Source organism: Mesitornis unicolor, unplaced genomic scaffold, assembly GCF_000695765.1.
Source record: "Mesitornis unicolor isolate BGI_N332 unplaced genomic scaffold, ASM69576v1 scaffold6512, whole genome shotgun sequence".
Taxonomy (NCBI): domain Eukaryota; kingdom Metazoa; phylum Chordata; class Aves; order Mesitornithiformes; family Mesitornithidae; genus Mesitornis; species Mesitornis unicolor.
Genome location: NW_010171151.1, coordinates 20,008 through 38,520, shown reverse-complemented (window position 1 = coordinate 38,520; position 18,513 = coordinate 20,008). Strand labels below are relative to the sequence as shown.

Sequence of the window (18,513 nt, the reverse complement as noted above, 5' to 3'; positions counted from 1 at the left end):
GTTTTTTTTTTTAAATAACTTGCCACATTACATAGCTACAGCTAGTCTTAATTCCATTTTTTTAAGTTACTCCTGAAATCTACTGATACATTCAGTTTAGGTACAGTTGTCACATGGGACTGCTGGCTATTTCAGCTTGAACTTGGATAGAAGTCCAGAGGTTTGTACCAGGCTGGGAACAGAGATTTTAGAGGACATGCCATGTGCACTAAGTCTCTAGCCTTTGCTCAGCGAAATCAGGCAAGGAAAAAATAATATTAACAATATACAAATGTATTATTTTTAAAGTAAACATAGTTGTGTAGTCCGTTTAATTAATTTTGTTTCACATGCCAGTCAACAAAAAGTAGAAAAAATGCACTATATGTGTGGTGAATAAAGCTAGAACAGCCTAGGAAGATGACAGGGTATTTCAGGATGCAATTTGTAAGGGGTGAGCAGTAACTCTTGTCTCTGAACAAAGTCAACAATTTCCAGTTTACTTTTGAATATGTAAAAACTTAAATTAGAGCTGTCAAAGTGAGACCATAAAGGATTGCAAGGGGGTACTAAACTATTTTTTTAAGGGAAAAAAATAAAAGCAGAGGATGAGTTGTTTTTATAGCTTTTGGTTATGGGTATACATCAAACGTGACTTGAGCAGTGAGCAGCTGAACTTAACTACAGGATGTTCTAAATGTCTTTTAAATTAAAAACCCTGATACTGGCATTCACAGACATAACTTGTTGAGATATAATCACATTCCACCTGCATATTCTTTTTTATATACAGCAGATTTCAGTGTATTATTATTTTACTCAAAGTGAAGATTATCACATGCAGGAATACAAACTTGTACCACATGATTTGTCATATGAAGTCCACATTATGGAGCACACTGCATATTATAAGGTACTAGATCTTGGCTTTAAGTCCTGTGGTGAGCTCTTGTCAGTGCTAAACTGGGCTCAGTAGGTGAGACGAAGTAGATGCAGGCTAAGGGACAACTTACTGGCTTGTCTAGAAGTGGCCTTAGTTCCCAGTTTTGGCAAAAATAGAGGCTAAAATTAAACCAGACACATGAACACAGGTAGATATTTGGTCAGTTCATAGCCTGCTCTCAAGATAATGCTTAGTGTTGTGTCTTGTTTAGGATCTACACAGAACTGGGATCAGGATGATGGGCCTAAGTTGTAACTGAAAATGGGTTTGGTTATAACTCCTCCTCATCCTGAGATGTTCCACTGTTACAGTAATCAGGCCATGTAAATGAACCAGCTGAATGACTTGCTGACCAATTCTGGACAGGAGGTAGTAATCTAATGCATCTGTAGCAGAGCTGGGACTAAAATCTTTCTTGGGGCCGTACCAAAGTTGCACCAGTTTGCAAGCTTTAGTGGAGCAATGCTGTCAGGATGTCCTGGTGCCAAGGAAACGGAAGAGCCCTGGTCTTAGGGAAATGCTCCCAAATTCACCTGGCATGCATGTTGTCTCCCTTTCATTTGCTAGCTGAATAGAAAAACCTCCTTGAACTCTCTGCAGGTCTGTGTGTTTGGGTTTACACTGGGGCTGCTCCCACCCCTCCTTGTCCTTTGCTTTTTTATCTTCCAGCAGTGTTCAGTCTTGAATGTGTACTTTGCTTCTCTTTCTCAGATTGGGTTGGGCCTAGTAAAATTGCCTGGCTGTAAATGTAAAAAGGAGCAAATGTCTGTGACCATGTAGTTTATCAGCAGTACAGACTGTTTCCTGCAAGAGCAGTACTTCTAGGTCCACAGAAAATCAGAGTTCAACTGTTGGAAGCATTTTCCTTCCCCTTTCATACGCAGACTGGCTGATTCTTTTTATAACATTATTTTCCTTTCACAGTGAGGAGACTGCTACTTAATTTGAGTATAAAAAATATTCTTTTTCGTAACAGAGCATGAGAAATAGTGAAACTATTCTTAGTCAACCTACTTCATAGTGATTGTGTGTTTTGTTAAGTTCAAAGAGGGTGAAATAAGAGGAAGCAAGGTAGTTTCTTCCCATGGACAATATTGTTTTTTCAGAAGTTAAAAACAAAACCGGAAACAAAACCCACCAAACCAAAAACCAACCCAAATTATTAATTTTCTTAAAGTTTTACAGGGTGAGGAAAGATTACTTGCCAGAAAGAGACAACACTTTTGTTTGCAGAACAACTTTTATTCCAGCCTGTGTCACTGGATGTTGTCTGGACACAATTTCCTGTGACTGGTACAATGTTCTACTCTTGCTTCTCCCAGATACCTTTCTGCATCTCTCTATGGGAGGATTTGGATCTCATACGTGATTGAGAAGATCTGGGTGTTGCTCTGGTATCTTGGAATATTGACTTTGACCTACAGAGTACGAAGTACTTAGAGGAAAGATGCTGGATAAGAATTAATAAGCTACATTGTCTCATTGTGAAAATGCTTAATGTAATTATAATTGATGATGCTGTTAGATTAGATTAGATGAATTTATAGGTACAAAAGTAAAAGCATAACTTTTGCATGATAGACTGAACTGTGATTATAAAATATACAATTGGAATTTTTGTTGTCTGTTAAGCAAAAACAGCTGAATAGTGCCTGATAAAATGGTATTTCAGGCCACGGTAATTATTATTTTTTAAATCACTAGTTGTTTTCTGTGAAGGGTGCCATTCAGAGCTGTTTTGTCCCCACTTTCCATGTGCAGCAGTAGGGATTTGTAGCTTCAGTATCTGTTGGGCAGAAGTGAAATAAAATATATTACAAAGGTTCCATTAAATTCCTGAAAGAAATACCCACTCACCATGGGAATGTCATGTCCAATGTACAAATGAGAAAACGGAATGAAAATGGACGTGAAAGAACTTTTATAAACCTGCTTGCTCTTCTGTAAGTCCATGTACGGTTGTTTTTCTGTGCAGTTGTAGACTTTCACTGAATAAAAAGATTCTGTGAAATGTGTTAGAATGCATGCTATATTGCAAATACAGTGCTGACTAGAACTAACATGCATGCTGCCTGCAAACACATAATAATTGATATGAATTCAAAGACTGTTTATATACATGGGTTTAGAGGAAAAAAATAATGTAGATGGTGAAAAATGCTATGTACTATGGAAACTGATGTAGGGGAACCTGAGACAGAGAACATTTTGCTTTAACATATGTCAACTTCTTTTGGGGGGGAAGAGCTTTTATGAGGGTGTGGAGGTCCTCCCTAAAAAATATATCTGCTTTAAATCAGATTATAGCAAAAATATTGACTAGGCTGGATCATCCTCACCCATTTCACCCACTGAGGGTGAGGAAGAACATTCAATGGTTCTTCCTGTTAACATACCCAGGCAGAGCAAGGGGAAGATGAACTCTTGGTGTTCCCTGGAGGTAGGCTCTGTAACGTGCACATTATTTTCCATGTTACCCACAAACAGAATCAGTGTGATGAGGCTCACCAATTCCTACTTTTTCAGTCCAGAATAAATCATTCTGTCTTCTAGCTTGACCATCTCTCTAAAACAGATTTTACCTTTTGAGCCTCCATTTATAGTCTATGACAATGTTAACACAGTATCATACACATGATGCCTCCAAGTAGCAGTTTCTGCTCACTACGAGTTACTACACTACATTGAGTTGAATGTTGCTGGTTGCTGTTGTTATTTTCGTATCTTCTGTTCTTTAGTCCTGTGTGTGTTACTGCAAACCTTAATGAAATTCTACAGGATACTGCAAGCAGCACTGGAGGTTCTTAGCATCAGGACATACTATATTTTTTATCTGCCTTTCTCTTGACCAAAGGACTAAATGTTAAATCACAAAATTAAACTTGTTTTGTACATTCATCGTCTTCTTTAGGAATGCGGCTTTCAAAACCATGCGGATCTATGAAAATATAATTAATGCTACTATTCTGGGAAACTCTCCATCTTCATATTATACTTCATAGTTTACAAACACACACCCACCTTCTCCCATGGAACTCAAAAAATGCTTTGTTAAGCCTATAACTGTCCTTCCTAGTTTTCTCAGCCTCAGTATTATGTTCATCCTGCATGTGATACTTTGCTGAACTATTTGCTGTTTACTTTGAATACTTATGCTTTGAATATTCTGTGAGTATAGATTTGTATTTCTCTAGGTAGCTAAATATCTTGTGAGTGACTCTCAGTCCATATTGGTTTATACTTTCTTTCTAGAGCCTGTGCCAGCCCACAGAGACTGGCAGAATGAGACGGACAGCAGCCCACAAGAACATCACTCCCTAGGGACCAGTCGGCTGCTGTACCACATTACGGATGGAGACAATCCTCTTCTGTCACCACGCTGCTCTATCTTTAGCCAAAGCCAGAGATTTAACCTAGACACAGAGTCTGCCCCTTCTCCACCAAGTGCTCAACCTTTCATGATGTAAGAAAATATATTTTAATTCTTACATATTTTAAACAATTTTTGTATGATCCATGATCTTTGACTCTTCATGTTTTTTCAGTTACTGATATGTCATAAACAAGAAATTTCCATATTGTAGCATGTTTTCACATGCTTAGTTTCCAGTACCAGAAATTGGATGTAGCATTTATCCAGTCATAATGCAGTACAGTATTGTTTGAAGCCTTTGTTACTTATAGTTAGCAAGGACAGTTTTAAATGTTAGCTAGTAATTAGTCTGATGAGTGAACATAAGGTAGAGAGGGCTATCAAGGTATAATACTAAAAATTTCAGTTGTAATAGAACTATAGCTTGAGTCATTCACTAGAATTTAGAGTGTCATAGAACATATCAACAGACCCTTTTTGTGATCTCCAGAAACCCAGCTGTGAGTTTCAGACAGAAACCAAACTTTCTTAAAAGCTTATGTACATAGCTGTCAGCTGCATATGAATAATAATCAGATCTATTGATTTGCAATTGTAAAAAATCAGAAACTAAACTGCTTTCAAAATGATAATGTTTATTCCTAGTAATTAAAAACTCCCTGAGCTTACTTTTACAAATCTTGTCATTACAGTCTTCTGTTACAGCTGGAAGATTTGTGAAGTAAGATGCTGTGATAAATGTAAATACTGAATCAGGTTGTGACTCACTAGATTAAACTTTTGAAAAATATTCAGAAATCACACAATTAATTAAAAAAAAAAAGATAGAGTGAAAGACAGATGGTGAACCCATTAGTATACCCTAGGGATACCTTCAGGCTAAAGCAATTAGTTTATGCTTACTTTGAAAAACTCAACTGTCTCTATCCAGTGAAAGAACCCAGCTGCACATCCTGAAGTGCTAGAAAAGTGTTAAATGTGTCTAAAACAAGACACGGTCCATTATAGCCAGTTCTTTGATGCAGCTACCATGCTTTTGGCATTTGCAGGCCAAGAAGTTCTTCTCGATGTAACTGTGAAGAGTGCAAAGAACCACAAACAGTAGCACAGCTTACCAAGCATCTTCAGAGTCTCAAGAGAAAAATTAGGAAGTATGAAGAAAAGTTTGAGCAAGAAAAAAAATACCTGGTAAGATAATAATTGACAAGATAAAGGGAAATACTACAAGAGGCAATCAAGGATCCCAGTGTATTTAAACAATATTGAAAAGTGGATTGAAAAACAATAGGAAAAAGTGTATTTTTTTGTAGAATAAAATAGGAAAATCATCAATGAGAGAATATCTTTTTATTATCATTCAGTGTATGCAGTAATTCTGAGACTCTAATTTGCATTTTGTTTGGATTACCTTTGTTGCAAAATATCCATCTTCTAGATGTGTGAGATGTGAATTGGTGAGACATAGCTGACAGGCCTGTGACCCAAAATGGTTCAAAAGATGACAAGCTATTTATTTAGAATGTAGATGTATATAAAAAAATGTATTTTTATGTAGAAGTCATTTGCTTGGAAACTGTTGCTCTGCTGTGCAGATTCCTTCATGCAGACAGACTCCTGCAAACCTCCAAAGCACAGGGCTCGATAGAGGCTGATGGCAGAAATTAGAGAAATAAAAACTGGGGAAGGTTGCTGGTGGGGGGTTGTTTTAGGTCAGTTGTGTGCATCAGTGTATGCAGGATCATCGCTCATAATGAGTTAGTTTATGTGTTGTGAATTGTGCATTATAAACATACCAAAACATCCGTGATGCTAAGGATGTGTACAATGTGGAACGGGGAAGTCTGTGATAATTTTATGACTACATTAAAATTAAAATTCAGCTACTTGTATATTACCTCGTAATCTCGGCAATGGCTGCGAACTTAAACTTACATTTGTGAATCGTACTGCCCTATGGTCATCATATACTCTTAGGAGTAAAATTTCATGCTTAAACAGTCATCACATTGTGACCAGAAAAGAAACTATTTCAAAGGTTTACTTTTGCAAAACTATCTTGACTTTTTAAGTATCTGAGTTTTGAAGATCCGAAGTAAATTTATTTTAATCTGGAAGCAATTACTAAATGCAAATAAAGAACTGATACACTAAGATTCTGTTGTTTGTTGCATTTGAAATCACTTTGTTGCCCAGGATTTTTTCATTTGCTTACTTAAGCAGTTCAGTTGAAATGTTTAAAGTGCTGTTTCCCAGAAGAATCCCTGTCTTAAAGTAGTAAGGACTTAGCCCTGCAAGGGACTGAGTGCTTTGGTTACCATCCTAGAAATCACGTAGGAACTTGACTAACATTAGGTCCTTTTGAAGTCACTGAGATTACACACCCAATTAGTCAAGGACTTAAATGTTTTTTCTAGGATCAGAGCAAAAATACTCAGATCCATGTAGCCCTGTGCCACAGCAGGGAGACATAAGGCATGATAAATCAGTATCATGATAGAGCCAAGTGCCCTGCGTGACACTATGATACAGCTCAGCTGGAACTATGGGCATGTTTTAGCATACTGGGTGTGAATAGGTTTTTATCTGTTTGATTGTATAACCATCAATTCCTCCTCCTTTTTTTTTAATTCCTTTTTTCTTTGCATTCAGCCTTCACATGGTGACAAGACTTCCAATCCGGAAGTTCTGAAATGGATGAATGATTTGGCCAAAGGTCGAAAGCAGCTCAAAGGTACATAATAGCATTTCATTTTATTGCTGAAGCTGTTGGAAATAGGAGTGTACCTGGACTATTTTAGAGTTAGTTTTCTAACTTCAGTGCTTTGCTGATTTTTCACTAGTACATGGTGATAAGCCTCCCAATGACAACAAAGATATTAGGTGATATGTCTTGCCTTCATTCCCAAAAGCAGGGATTAAAGGAAGTCCGTTCAACCCTCATAACAAGGGTTAAAATGAGAAGGGGAAAAAGACATAATCTCTCCCTTGTCACTATAAACATTCATGCAAAAGACACTATTATCCTGAATATTTTAAAGAATGTCTGATATACAGAACTACAAAGTTAAAAGCATCCTTGTGTATATGTGTAGGTGCAAAATGTTTCTTTAGGACCGAGGTTACACAACTCTAAAGCTTTTATTGCTTTATCACAGAAATAGATCTTTTCCTGGTATTAGATTTGGTCTGGAGGGTCAAGTTTTGCCCTTGACTGTCTGCATACTGCGCCATTAATGCCTGTGGATGTATCACATGCTTGCCCTGAGGGAGAACATAGCCAGGACTGATTGATTTTTATTTTGTAAGGCTATTTATAATTTATCTAAATATTTTTTCCCAATCATCAATGGATTCTCAATACTAATTAAATTGTAGTATTAAGTTTCATCTCTGTTCTGGATATAGTTATGAATGTAGATACAGAGGGTATTATTGTGGTAAGTATAGAATTAGAAACTCGCCTTTCAGTAAATTTCTTCTGGAAATTTCCCCTTTAGACACTAGGCTGTGTAATTACTAGATTTCCTACCTTGCCCTGCCTTGAACTTTGTGTTACAAGTCCAAGAAAGGCAAATGAGAGGAAATAGCCAAACTACATAGTTAACTTTCTGACAAAATCTCTCTGACTCAACCCTTGCTTCAGCTAGCCAGAGGGTCTAGCTTTCACAGATCAGCCTCACTTGCACACTCAAAACACCTCAATCCTATGAACGCTGTTAATTTTATTATCCTGACACTGCTTTTAAGTGAAGTAAGATTGAGTTTCATGAGACAGGTGCAACTGAAATGGAAAAACACTCAAGTGCTTGTAGATCCTTCTTCAAGTTCAAAAGGCTTGTCCATCCTTCCTAGATCTATGAGTTTAATTAAAACTACTCTTTTTCCCTATAAACCTGGCCTTTAAACTCAGACTGTCTCGGCTAAAAAAAAAAAAACATGTTACTGTTTCTTCATGGATTTCGTTAAATTTAACAGATTTGGAGTCATCAATCTCTGCCTTGTCCCGAGTCCTTCACCAGCCAGACATATGCTAGGAACAAAGCTTTGTTTATGGGAGCTAACTCAGACCTTAATTCGATTTCCTTGTTGCTTTGTGCAGGTCCCTAGAGCTCCAGGGTCTTTGGCTTGATGTCAAGCTAATATACTTTCTCAGGTGCCAAGGGAAGACACTTAAGCAAAGTGACTGATTCTCCAGTGAGGACCAGCTCGGTGGAATGAGTGGGATGGCAGTGCAGCCTCTGGCAAGGGGGTTGTGGTTGAAATTGCACTGGAGAAGGGTGGGGTTGGTTATGCAGCCCTGGTGCACATGGCTCCAGCACGCTGGCAGCTGGCATGGCTGGCTCTGTCACACAGCTTGGCCTCCCCAGCCCTTCTCAGGGGAGGGCCTTCACTCTCCTCCTTTCTCATGCAGCAGCACAGGAGAGAAGGTGAGCACAGCTGGGGTGCGGGTGGAGCAGGTGGCTGTGGAGATGCTGCCTCTTGTCCAGGAAGGTGACTGTGAAGGACTGTGAACTTAGACAACAATCCCCCCAGCAGGCTTGGACATGTCCTTACTCATCCAGCTGTCAGATCACTTGAGAGTGCATGGGTTTAGTGAGGAGAAGGGGGAGAAAGTGAGCTCTGCTTCCATATCCCCCCGTCCCCAAGCCTCCCACAGATACTCTCAAGTGCTGTTTGTCCTTTTAAGCCCCTTTCCTAACTTCACTCCCACTGAAATTCTGCACTGACTCCTACCCAGACCCCACTCCTTAATCCAGTGTCTCTTCAGTCCTCCCCCATGGAAACACCTTTTATTTCAAAGATGGGCTTGGAAGAAGAAGAAAAGTACGTATGTGCAATAAGTTTAATTGATCTGGACACATCTTATCCCTTGACCACTGAATTTCACTTTAACCAGGTAAAAGATGTTACATGTTGAAGTGAAGCAGAGTTACTTTCCTACACAACTGTAGTATGATTATTGTATGCAAGGAGGAGGGGTGGGGTTTTTTTTCTTGTAGTGCCAGAGGAAACCTCTTTGCAAATATTTCTAATCTATTTACTTGCCAAGTAATTTGCCTTTCAGAGTTGAAACTCAGAATATCAGAAGAGCAAAACTGTACCTCTAGAGCACCCCAAAGAAATGATCATTGTGAAAGCACTGGGACCTCTAAAGAGGCTAGGACACAGGAGGCCACGAGTGTGGAACCAGCTCCCACAGTAGAAGAAACCATGGACAGTGTATTGAGACGATTAAGGGAGAAAAGACAACATTTTAACCTTCCTGAGGCTATTAAGGTATTTAACAAGTACGACTGTTTCTTTCAGAACTTTATAATCTGAGGCAAATATTTAGTGTGTAGCTATCTCAGGCTATGAGATAGCTGTGTATCCTGTGTCTTCTGACACTGCAGTGCATTTTCCCTCTAACAAGATGGGAGCTCTAGTGCAATTTTCTGAAGTTACTTTTCTGTGAAGAGCTGCACAGAAAGAGAAGTGCAGAAGGGTTTTTCAGACAGTGCTGGGCACGTTTTGCTCAGAGTTGCATGTATAGAACTGTTTGCCAGACACTGCTGAGACCTGCCTGCTTAAGGCTGTGTGCACAGGAAGTGGGTACTCCAGTGTATTGCAGATAGTGACAACAAAAGCAATCCTATCTTGAGTCCACAGAAACTGTGTGACTAAAAACACTCCTGAAGTTGTTTTGACAATGAAGGTCCTCTCTCACCTGAGAAATGCTGAAAGCCTCTGCGCAGTTGATAGCACTGCACTAGGAGCACATGGATAGCACAGCCACCCAGACTGCTTTGCCCTTCTGATTGTGTACATTTACTTGTGCTGACACTGCCTCTGCTCTTCCACATTCATTAGTCTCCTAAATGTAGGAGCAGTATTCCATGAAACTTGCTGGCTTGGCTAGGCAATTTATTGTTGTTTTTAAACTAGAACATATTTTAAAAATCTGCTGTGCCTTCATACTACTGGCACATTAAAGGGTCTGTCTAAAGCTGATGATCTGCAATGTCCAGAAGAATGTGGGAAGTTTTTTGTTATTTTTGCTGTCAAATGATGTTGCTCCTCCTGTTGCTGTACAGCCAAGCAAGACAATAAATTCCTCAAAGGTACCTAAAAGCTAAATGTTGACAGTAATATTTAGACTCTGGCTGATGAGTGAAAGAGAAGAGGGGGTAAGAGAGATGGGGAAGAGTGAAGAAGAACTAAATCCTAAACTATGTGAGAACTAAGAAATTGTTCTGGGTGGGTTTCAGTAGCAGAAAGTACCCAGCAGTGATAATATTTATCTATCCATCCATCTATCTATCTATGTATCCATCTATCTATTTTCTTTGTTCTTACACAAGTAGTTACTGTATAAAAACTTGAACTGTGCATGCCAGTGCCATGCTTCTGAGATCTCGAGCTCTCCATACATGGCTGACTTTATAATTGTTTCTTTTTATAAACTACTTTGTTTAAAATGTGAAATGGAAAAAAGTGTTTCATAACCAGAACTCCTTTGTAAGAAAACAAAAGACAGCAAAACCATGCTGTTCCGTATACAGTCTTAAAATCCCAGCAGTGCAGATTGTATGATAATATTTTCAGTTGTTACATTTTTGTTGTTATGCAAGGAGTGAGATCAGATGACACCAAAACAGATGTCAGTGAGGAAATCCTGTTCAGAAAAAAACTCTTGTATAAGAGTAAGTTTGGTGTGGGTCTCTGCCCCACTCATTTTTTGATTAATATGACTTCTGATTTTGCAAGAGAGAACCTCCTAAATCTGTCCAATAGCAGTGCTGGATTGAAGTATTCTTACAGAGAATTCTGAGATGTAATTAGAATTTCTGCACAACTTAGTAGTTTTGATTTATTTTTTTTAAGATCAAAATTGTTTTCTTCTTACATTCTTGTAGGGTGAACTTGTGTTGAGAGAACTATCTATTTATTAGCAAAAAAGTTTGATAATAGTTACATGAAACTGCTATGGAACAGAGGATTGAAAAGTATTAAAGTGATGTCAAATGGATCTATTTCAAAATGATGCATAGTAAGATTTATGTAATCACTAAAAATGATTGGTTTTTGATTATGAGTCATCCTGGACTTTGAGGGGAGAATGAGGTTTAGAGCACTGGTGATGTGAAATGAATCAAGGATGTTTGCTGCTTGCAGCAACTTTGGGATTACTGTAGCCATTTTTTATGTGCAATATTTTATTTTGTGTGTAACATTTAGATCCCGTAACAGAATCTGAGCTAGATTAGTAGTAAACTAAATAGCAGATAAATGTTTCATTTTTCAAGATTTAGTTACTTTGGACAGGGATAGTGTTTCCATAAAAGCCTGCCGAGTCCTTCCCTGAAGTTCCACTGTGAAAAGCCTCTGAGGCCCTGCTGAAATACAAAGGAGAGAACAAGTGTCCTTAGGAGAGGTGCAAAGTCCTGAACCACCCAGTATGTCTGAAGAGGACAAACCACAGGATCTGTATATGAAATTGCAGAATGTGATTTTCAGAACAAAACACCCCTCACGCAAAAAATGCCCGTGAGTAAGGTTACTGAATGAGAATGTTGTCAGTGCTCAGAATTTACATTTTCTCTCTGGAAAAACAGCAGTGAGAGTAAAAGGCATAAGCATTCAAGGAACTGACTAGGGTGGAAGACAACTGTATAAAATATTTTGTGTGCCTTTGTTCCAGGTTGTGAAAAACAATCTGCTACCTTAGCTTTATGCGTAGTCTCCTTTTTCTTTCTTTATATGCACAAACTATTTTCGCCTGATGTTTAGTTTGAACATTTGCCATCTGTCCCCCAGGGCTTTTTTCTGACTGGTTCCCTTTATGTATCCGTCCTCTCATTATTGACCCACTTCAGGTCACCTTTTCCCTGGCTATGAGGCAGTATTTTTATTTAATTAGCATCGAATTTCATGTTGCTGTATGCAGCCTACAGACCTAAGATGTCTCAGACAATTCTGCAGCTTGTGATTCCACCTGCCTTCTCTGATTTCAAAATTATCAGCCATTTTGAACTTAACTGAATACAAACCATCTTGAGATTGCTAATAAAATGAGCTAATGAAATAAGCCCTAAAATGCTAAAATCCTCTTGAGATTGTTTCTCATGTGTAAAATCAATATTAATGATCGCTCCCTGTTTCCTCCTAACCGTTCAGCTGCTCCAGGCTTAATAGTTTTTGAAAGAATTAACCTTATATTAATTGTAGAACTAGCAGTAAGTAAACTGATTAGCTACTTTATAATACTCCTACGTTCCAGTTAGCAGCTCTTCTCTCAACATGAACGACAGATACTTTTGGAGTGATTAACTCATGCAGACCTTGAAGGCAAAATGTGATTAGCGGTTCTACACTGTTTTTGCAGTTGGACAGCAAACAAAAAAGGTTTTGCTGCTGAAGTTAGTAGCAAGGCATTCCTTTGCTATTAGAAGAGCATTACTTCTTCAGGGCTTGATATGTTTTTAAGAAGTAAAGGCTAATTATTAAAAATACTTCTCCAAGTTGTCAATAGAAAACCCCGTGTCATCAACTTTCTGCAAAAAGGCATATTCTGTCCCCTCAACCCCACCATTCTTCCCATTACTTCACTGTGGTATGAGCTCTTCTCCAACCCTCCAAACACTTGGCTCTAATTCATGCAGATCTGTCATTGTGATCTGGCAGAGACTGTGGAAAATGCCATTAGCTTCATGTGCTGCTTGCTGTTCTGACAGCAGATGGAAATATCCAATGTCAGGAGCAGATCTTCTTGAGAAGAGGGGGAAAGGGAGAGGAGGAGAGAAATACCAGTTAAACAGTGTGCTCCCTGCAGCAGACACCTAGACGTACACTGGTGCATCACCAACATTGACAAATCACATTGCTGAAAAATGAGCATTCTTCTTTCTGGTGCCAGTGATTCATATTGTGATTTTTGAACAGAAATAAACTGCTAGTGTTAGCTGTTCAGCCCAGCAGAGCAGGAAGGTACATACTGTCTAGCCGTAATTTCCTGATGGCTGATCAGATTATTCTTCCATTTCATTTTAGAGACAGCACCTTTTTCTAGTATGTTCAGCATTTATGTGCCATTCACCATATTATCATAATGATTGGATATTTAGGGATTTCATTCTGGATCCAACAATCCACTCTGTAAATGTTTTGTGTTTGCATAGTTGAAGCTTTCTGTTCTTCATCCCTTACGGGCTGAGGCAAATCTATTATTCCTGATGAATAATTAAAAAAAATTGAGGAATGTCCTCTGGATTTTTGTGAGTTTCTGAGTATTTTGTCTAGACAGGTTGTTGTTTTCATTTGTTATAACTAAATAATATTTAATTTATAGTGGGGAATGCTATCTAAGATTTATGATCTGATCTGGCAAATAGAAGTTAGTAGCATACAGATTTCATTAACTGATTTCTCCCTGTGATGGATGAGAAAAATATTTCTTCAGTATTCAAAAAACGTTACCTAAGCATTGGAAAATGTTGTAGGGAAGTGCTGCACTGGTATCTGTGGGACCTCAATGCCAACAACTTCTACTCGGATGCTGCAGTTTTCGTTTGTGGTCCCGCCTTTCCAAAATCCAGTCTGTGAGATATAACCTATGTCCATGCAATTTAGCTGTGATATTCTAGCTAAAACCTCTGCTTGGTTAGACTTTCTGTCAACTGGTATTCCCAGAAAAGTTTTTCAGATACAGGCTTTTATCGAGCAACACACAAAGATTCTATTGACTAAGACCAGTTTTTGTACCCTTGGAAACTTTCCGGATAAGGATGCAATGTTCTGTCAATAGCCTAATACTGCTTCATGAGTTTAAGCTTGTTAAATTGCTTCATAGAATAGTAATTCTGAAAGAAACCAAGGCAATCAAGTATTACATCTTTATGATGTAAATGACATTAAGAAAAAGAAGATTCCAGCCTTTCAGTACATTTTAATTCATGCATCCCTCTCCAGAAGAAAGAGCGCAAGTTCAGGCTCCAAATACTCCACTTTGGTCAAAGTAAATATAGTACATTTTCCACTGGTAAAGGCCTAACCTAAAGCCTACCGTAATCAGCAGCAGTATCTCCTAGCTCTCCTCGGTTTCGCACGAGGCCTTGAGAAGGTAACGTGTACTTTGCTTAATTCAAAACTTCAGTTATGCATATTTGAACTCTGCTTTTGCTGAGTCAATGCCAAGTCCCCATTGACCTCAGTGTGGACAGAAACAGAATTCATTATTAATGTTTATCTGGGAAGAAGAGATTATTAAACAGATACCTACCTGTACCCTTGTCATGAAATCCTGATTCATAATCTTATAAATAACTTCTTTAAATAGGACATGACAAAAAAGCAAGTGGCTTTGGAAAAAAAAAATCAATCTTCAGAAATGTCTACTGTATTTTGAGAGTATTCATAGACAACCTGTAAGTATACCATGGAAAAATGGGTAAACTAAAAATTTTCTAAGTTATCTAACAAATATTTTTGGACTCATATGTTAAATATATTTAGGTGAATCTTACCTGATTAACATAATTTTAGTTATTTCAAACTAATCTTCAGGGTTAAATGTTATTGCCTGATACTGATTAATTTTGTTTATATTAAAAAAAAATAAAATAAAAATGCAAGTTTCTAGTGGCCCTGTACCTCTGTTCATGATTGGAAGTTGCAGGTTTTGTTGATAAATGTGGAAGATTATACATCCACAGCAGCTTTGGCTCATGCATGCTGTAGCTGTGCTATGATGTATGAAAGGTTGGACTGCTTATCAGCTGAGAAAGGTCTATAGGGCACAACTTAAGACATGAACTACAGCAAGGATATGACCTGCCAGCTGTGTTTTCCTTTATTTCACAGCAGCACTGTTAATTAAAATCCTTTCAAGGGACTTTATTGTTGAATGCAGGGACAAAACAGAGTTGCCACCATTGGTGATATGATGATTTGAAAATTTGTCTATACACACCTGAGGAATTCCTGTTTGATGTCTATGTCTGTATTCTTATGACTGTCTCTGTTTCTGATCAGTAATTGTTGTGGTAGAGAGAAAGAGGAATGGCACCAGCATGTGTCCAAAAATACGCCAGCTGTTAAAATTGTGATCTGAATCTGATCTCTCTGCATCTTGGATAAAATTATCCTTGTCCATTTTCTTAGGGCTTGGAATGAGAGCTGAGGGATGGAGAGAATAAATAGGAAGGATATGAAGAAATGATGTTTCCTAAGAAGGAGGACACAAAAGAAATTGTGTGATTAGTGTTATATAGAGGTAAAAGAGACTTGAAGATTCAAAGACAGAAAAAAGGAGGCAAATGGGTGATGGCCCAGGCAGAAGCACTCTGGTGACAGCTAACAAAACAGGTGCCTCTCCACCAGCAGTGGTGTCCTAGTGGTGGTCCCAGAAAATGGATTTTCACAATACTCGAATGTTGCTTGCTGAAGCCTCGGATTCCCTACTTTAGATGTTTGAACTAGGAACTCCTGGCATGCCTTGTCATTTAAATAATATCGCACCATAACATTATCAAAATTCAGTTCTAGACAATGTCACAGTTATTGTAGAAATCTCCCTTGGAAGAGGTTTCTCTTCCAAAGAAGAGAGAGAACTCAGAAAAAATTATCAAGTTGCTGCATATTCAGAGTATTATGAATATAGCACCCTTGAAACACAGTGGAGAGCGCTGGTGACGATGTTTGCCCTGCTGATGTTTAGTAGGGATGAATGCCGTCTTTATCCAGACTTACCTGCACACAGTCAGACAGAGAGAGCACTGACTAAGTCTGAAACAGAAAATGATCTGTTCTGGCTTGTTTGGCATTTTCTGGAGCTCTTATGTATTGCAATCAAATGGAACATGAAGACAGGGGAAGAGAATTGGACTAGCTGGGTTAGGCAAGCCCTGATATTCTGCAGTGAAGCATGCTTCTAGAACTAGTCCAAACTATTCAATCAGCCACACATACGTGGTGTCATCAGCCTGCATTTATCTACTGTCACCCTTCCTCCTGCTGACCAGGTATTTAGCTGTTTCTGAGCAACTCTGGCCTATTGTCCACACTGTCAGTCAGTCCACATCTCTTCAAACCTGCTGTGTTCACTCATCTGAGCATGTGTAGCTGGGATTCAATGCAGTAGCACAGTTGCAACACCGAAAGACCGTGAAATTGTACCCAGTGAGTGCTGGTAGGCATGTGAGTTGAGGAGCAGAGGACTACTTTGCAAATTACTCTCTTTGGACATTTAATCACTGAGGAACGTGTTGGTTTTGGTTGGTGGTTGTTTTTTTTTCTTGTGGCCAGTTTTCATAAGGTTTATTTTTGTATTTACAGATATTTATGGCTGGATCAGGTTCTTAATACCTGATGTAAAATAATATTCTCCTTGAAATTGATGATCACAGTGCTCATAAAAGAGCAAGAGCAAACTAAATGAACAGACAGTTAATCCTGCTCATGGAAGGCAGTTCCAGCGAGCGATGTACACAGCAACTGTGCACAGAGCCAGCTCACTCCCTGAGGCTGTAAAGCTGTATTCTCAGTGTTCTCCATCCCACTGGGCCACTGAGTATATTGGCCCAGGCAGCTTGTCACAGTACTGCAGCTTGTCACAGTACTGCAGCTTGCCTGTTGCCGTTATTACAGTTAAGTCAGTGAGATCTCAATGCAATGCACAGTAGCAGCCTATCTTAACTCTTACAACTCTATTAGCATCTTCAGAAAGAGACAGAGAATAGCTCACCCTCTGCCTGAATGGTGTGGCTCAAGGAAGTGAAGAATCCACATTGGGTATTTTCCATTAGAAAATATAATGCCATTTTCGTTTTTAGGCATTGTATGGGATTACACTACAGTTCCCATGGAATATTTATGGAAGCAAAATGCACATCAGGTCATACTCTTGTAATACATTTCTCAGCTTTACAGGAGCAAATAAGGCATCTATTTATTACTTTTAGTTTCGGAGGAGTATATTTTTTACGGTTTCTCCTTAGGTAACTAAGCAAGAAAAGAGTCTCATGAAACCTCTTTACGACAGATACAGAATTATCAAGAAGCTTCTCGCAACTCCATCCTTGATCACAACAATTGTAAGTTGGAAAGAATTTGTATATGTTGCTAAGAAAATATACTACATGCTGTGTTTGATTTGTACCTGTTTGTCAGTTTGGCATCAATAGAACTACCAGTATTGGAAGAATCTGCTCATTGGTTAATTCTGGGTGCTGATATTTTAAGTAGAGCAAATGCTCTGTAAAACTCAACCTCTAAGTGTGCCAGAGGTTGTAATGTATGGCACCAGTTTCTAAGGCAAATAACTGGGTAAGAAATCAAGGGCTGGCGTTAGTTTTCAATTACGGCTAACATATGCAACACAGAATGAAACCTGTCTCTTTCCATGAAGCACTATACTGTCACTTTATCTATCTTCTGTATTTTGTTGACAGTGCTTTTATCAATCATGTAGCACCTCAGAAATATAATTTTTAAATGATAATTGATTAATTATAATGATTAATATTATATCGACATAATGTAACATAAGTACATTGCATTTTGCAAGTAGAGGTAGTGGAAGTTAATTAGCGTGTCTCTATCAAAAATACTAACTAATAGTAACTGGGACTGGGTTGATTTTTAAAAACTGTGAACTATTGTCTTGTGAGATGACAATGGAGCTTTACAGTTCTTTGAAATATCCCAGTGTAAACCTTTGTGCACATGCACACGGATATTTTGTTTAAAATTTTAACTGAAGTCCCCTTGTGTTACTTCTCAGAACCTTTGCTCCCTGGAGTTCTTACGTTTAAGCCTTAGTTTCAAAAGCTCAGCTTTTCTTCTGTGGATGAAGGAATGTGAGGAAGACGGCAACAGCACTCTATTTCAGTAGCTAACATTTGTATCTATAAAAAAATGGGACTTTCCACCTCCAACTCTTGTTACAGTCAGAACATCTGGACATAATGCACACAGTAGATGGTATATAAGAGGAGTACAAGTTCCAGCAAGACTGCAGTGCTTACATAAATACAGAATGTTCTTTAAACTTTTGCTACTTATAAAGGCTTTTGAGTAAAGAGAAATAAATTGCTGGCTGGAGATACTCAGAAGCAGGGCCAACTTCTGTCCTGTTTAGACATGGTGGACAACATGCAGTAGCTCAGTGAGCCCCGCAAGATCTCTCATGAACAGTGCCAGGTAGACCTGGGTAAAGCTTTCAATATCTAGAATCTATTTC

The 18,513-nt window shown here is 38.5% G+C and overlaps 1 protein-coding gene across 1 annotated transcript in view; it reads left to right on the top strand.

Annotated features, from left to right (window-relative positions):
* Positions 1–18,513, top strand: part of FAM13C (family with sequence similarity 13, member C) — a 52,757-nt gene that overhangs the window by 31,365 nt on the left and 2,879 nt on the right. The window contains 7 exon segments of the mRNA XM_010179936.1: positions 4,175–4,385; positions 5,345–5,483; positions 6,945–7,026; positions 9,361–9,572; positions 14,611–14,643; positions 14,645–14,698; positions 17,270–17,365. Of these exon segments, the coding sequence (XP_010178238.1) occupies positions 4,175–4,385; positions 5,345–5,483; positions 6,945–7,026; positions 9,361–9,572; positions 14,611–14,643; positions 14,645–14,698; positions 17,270–17,365 (827 nt within the window).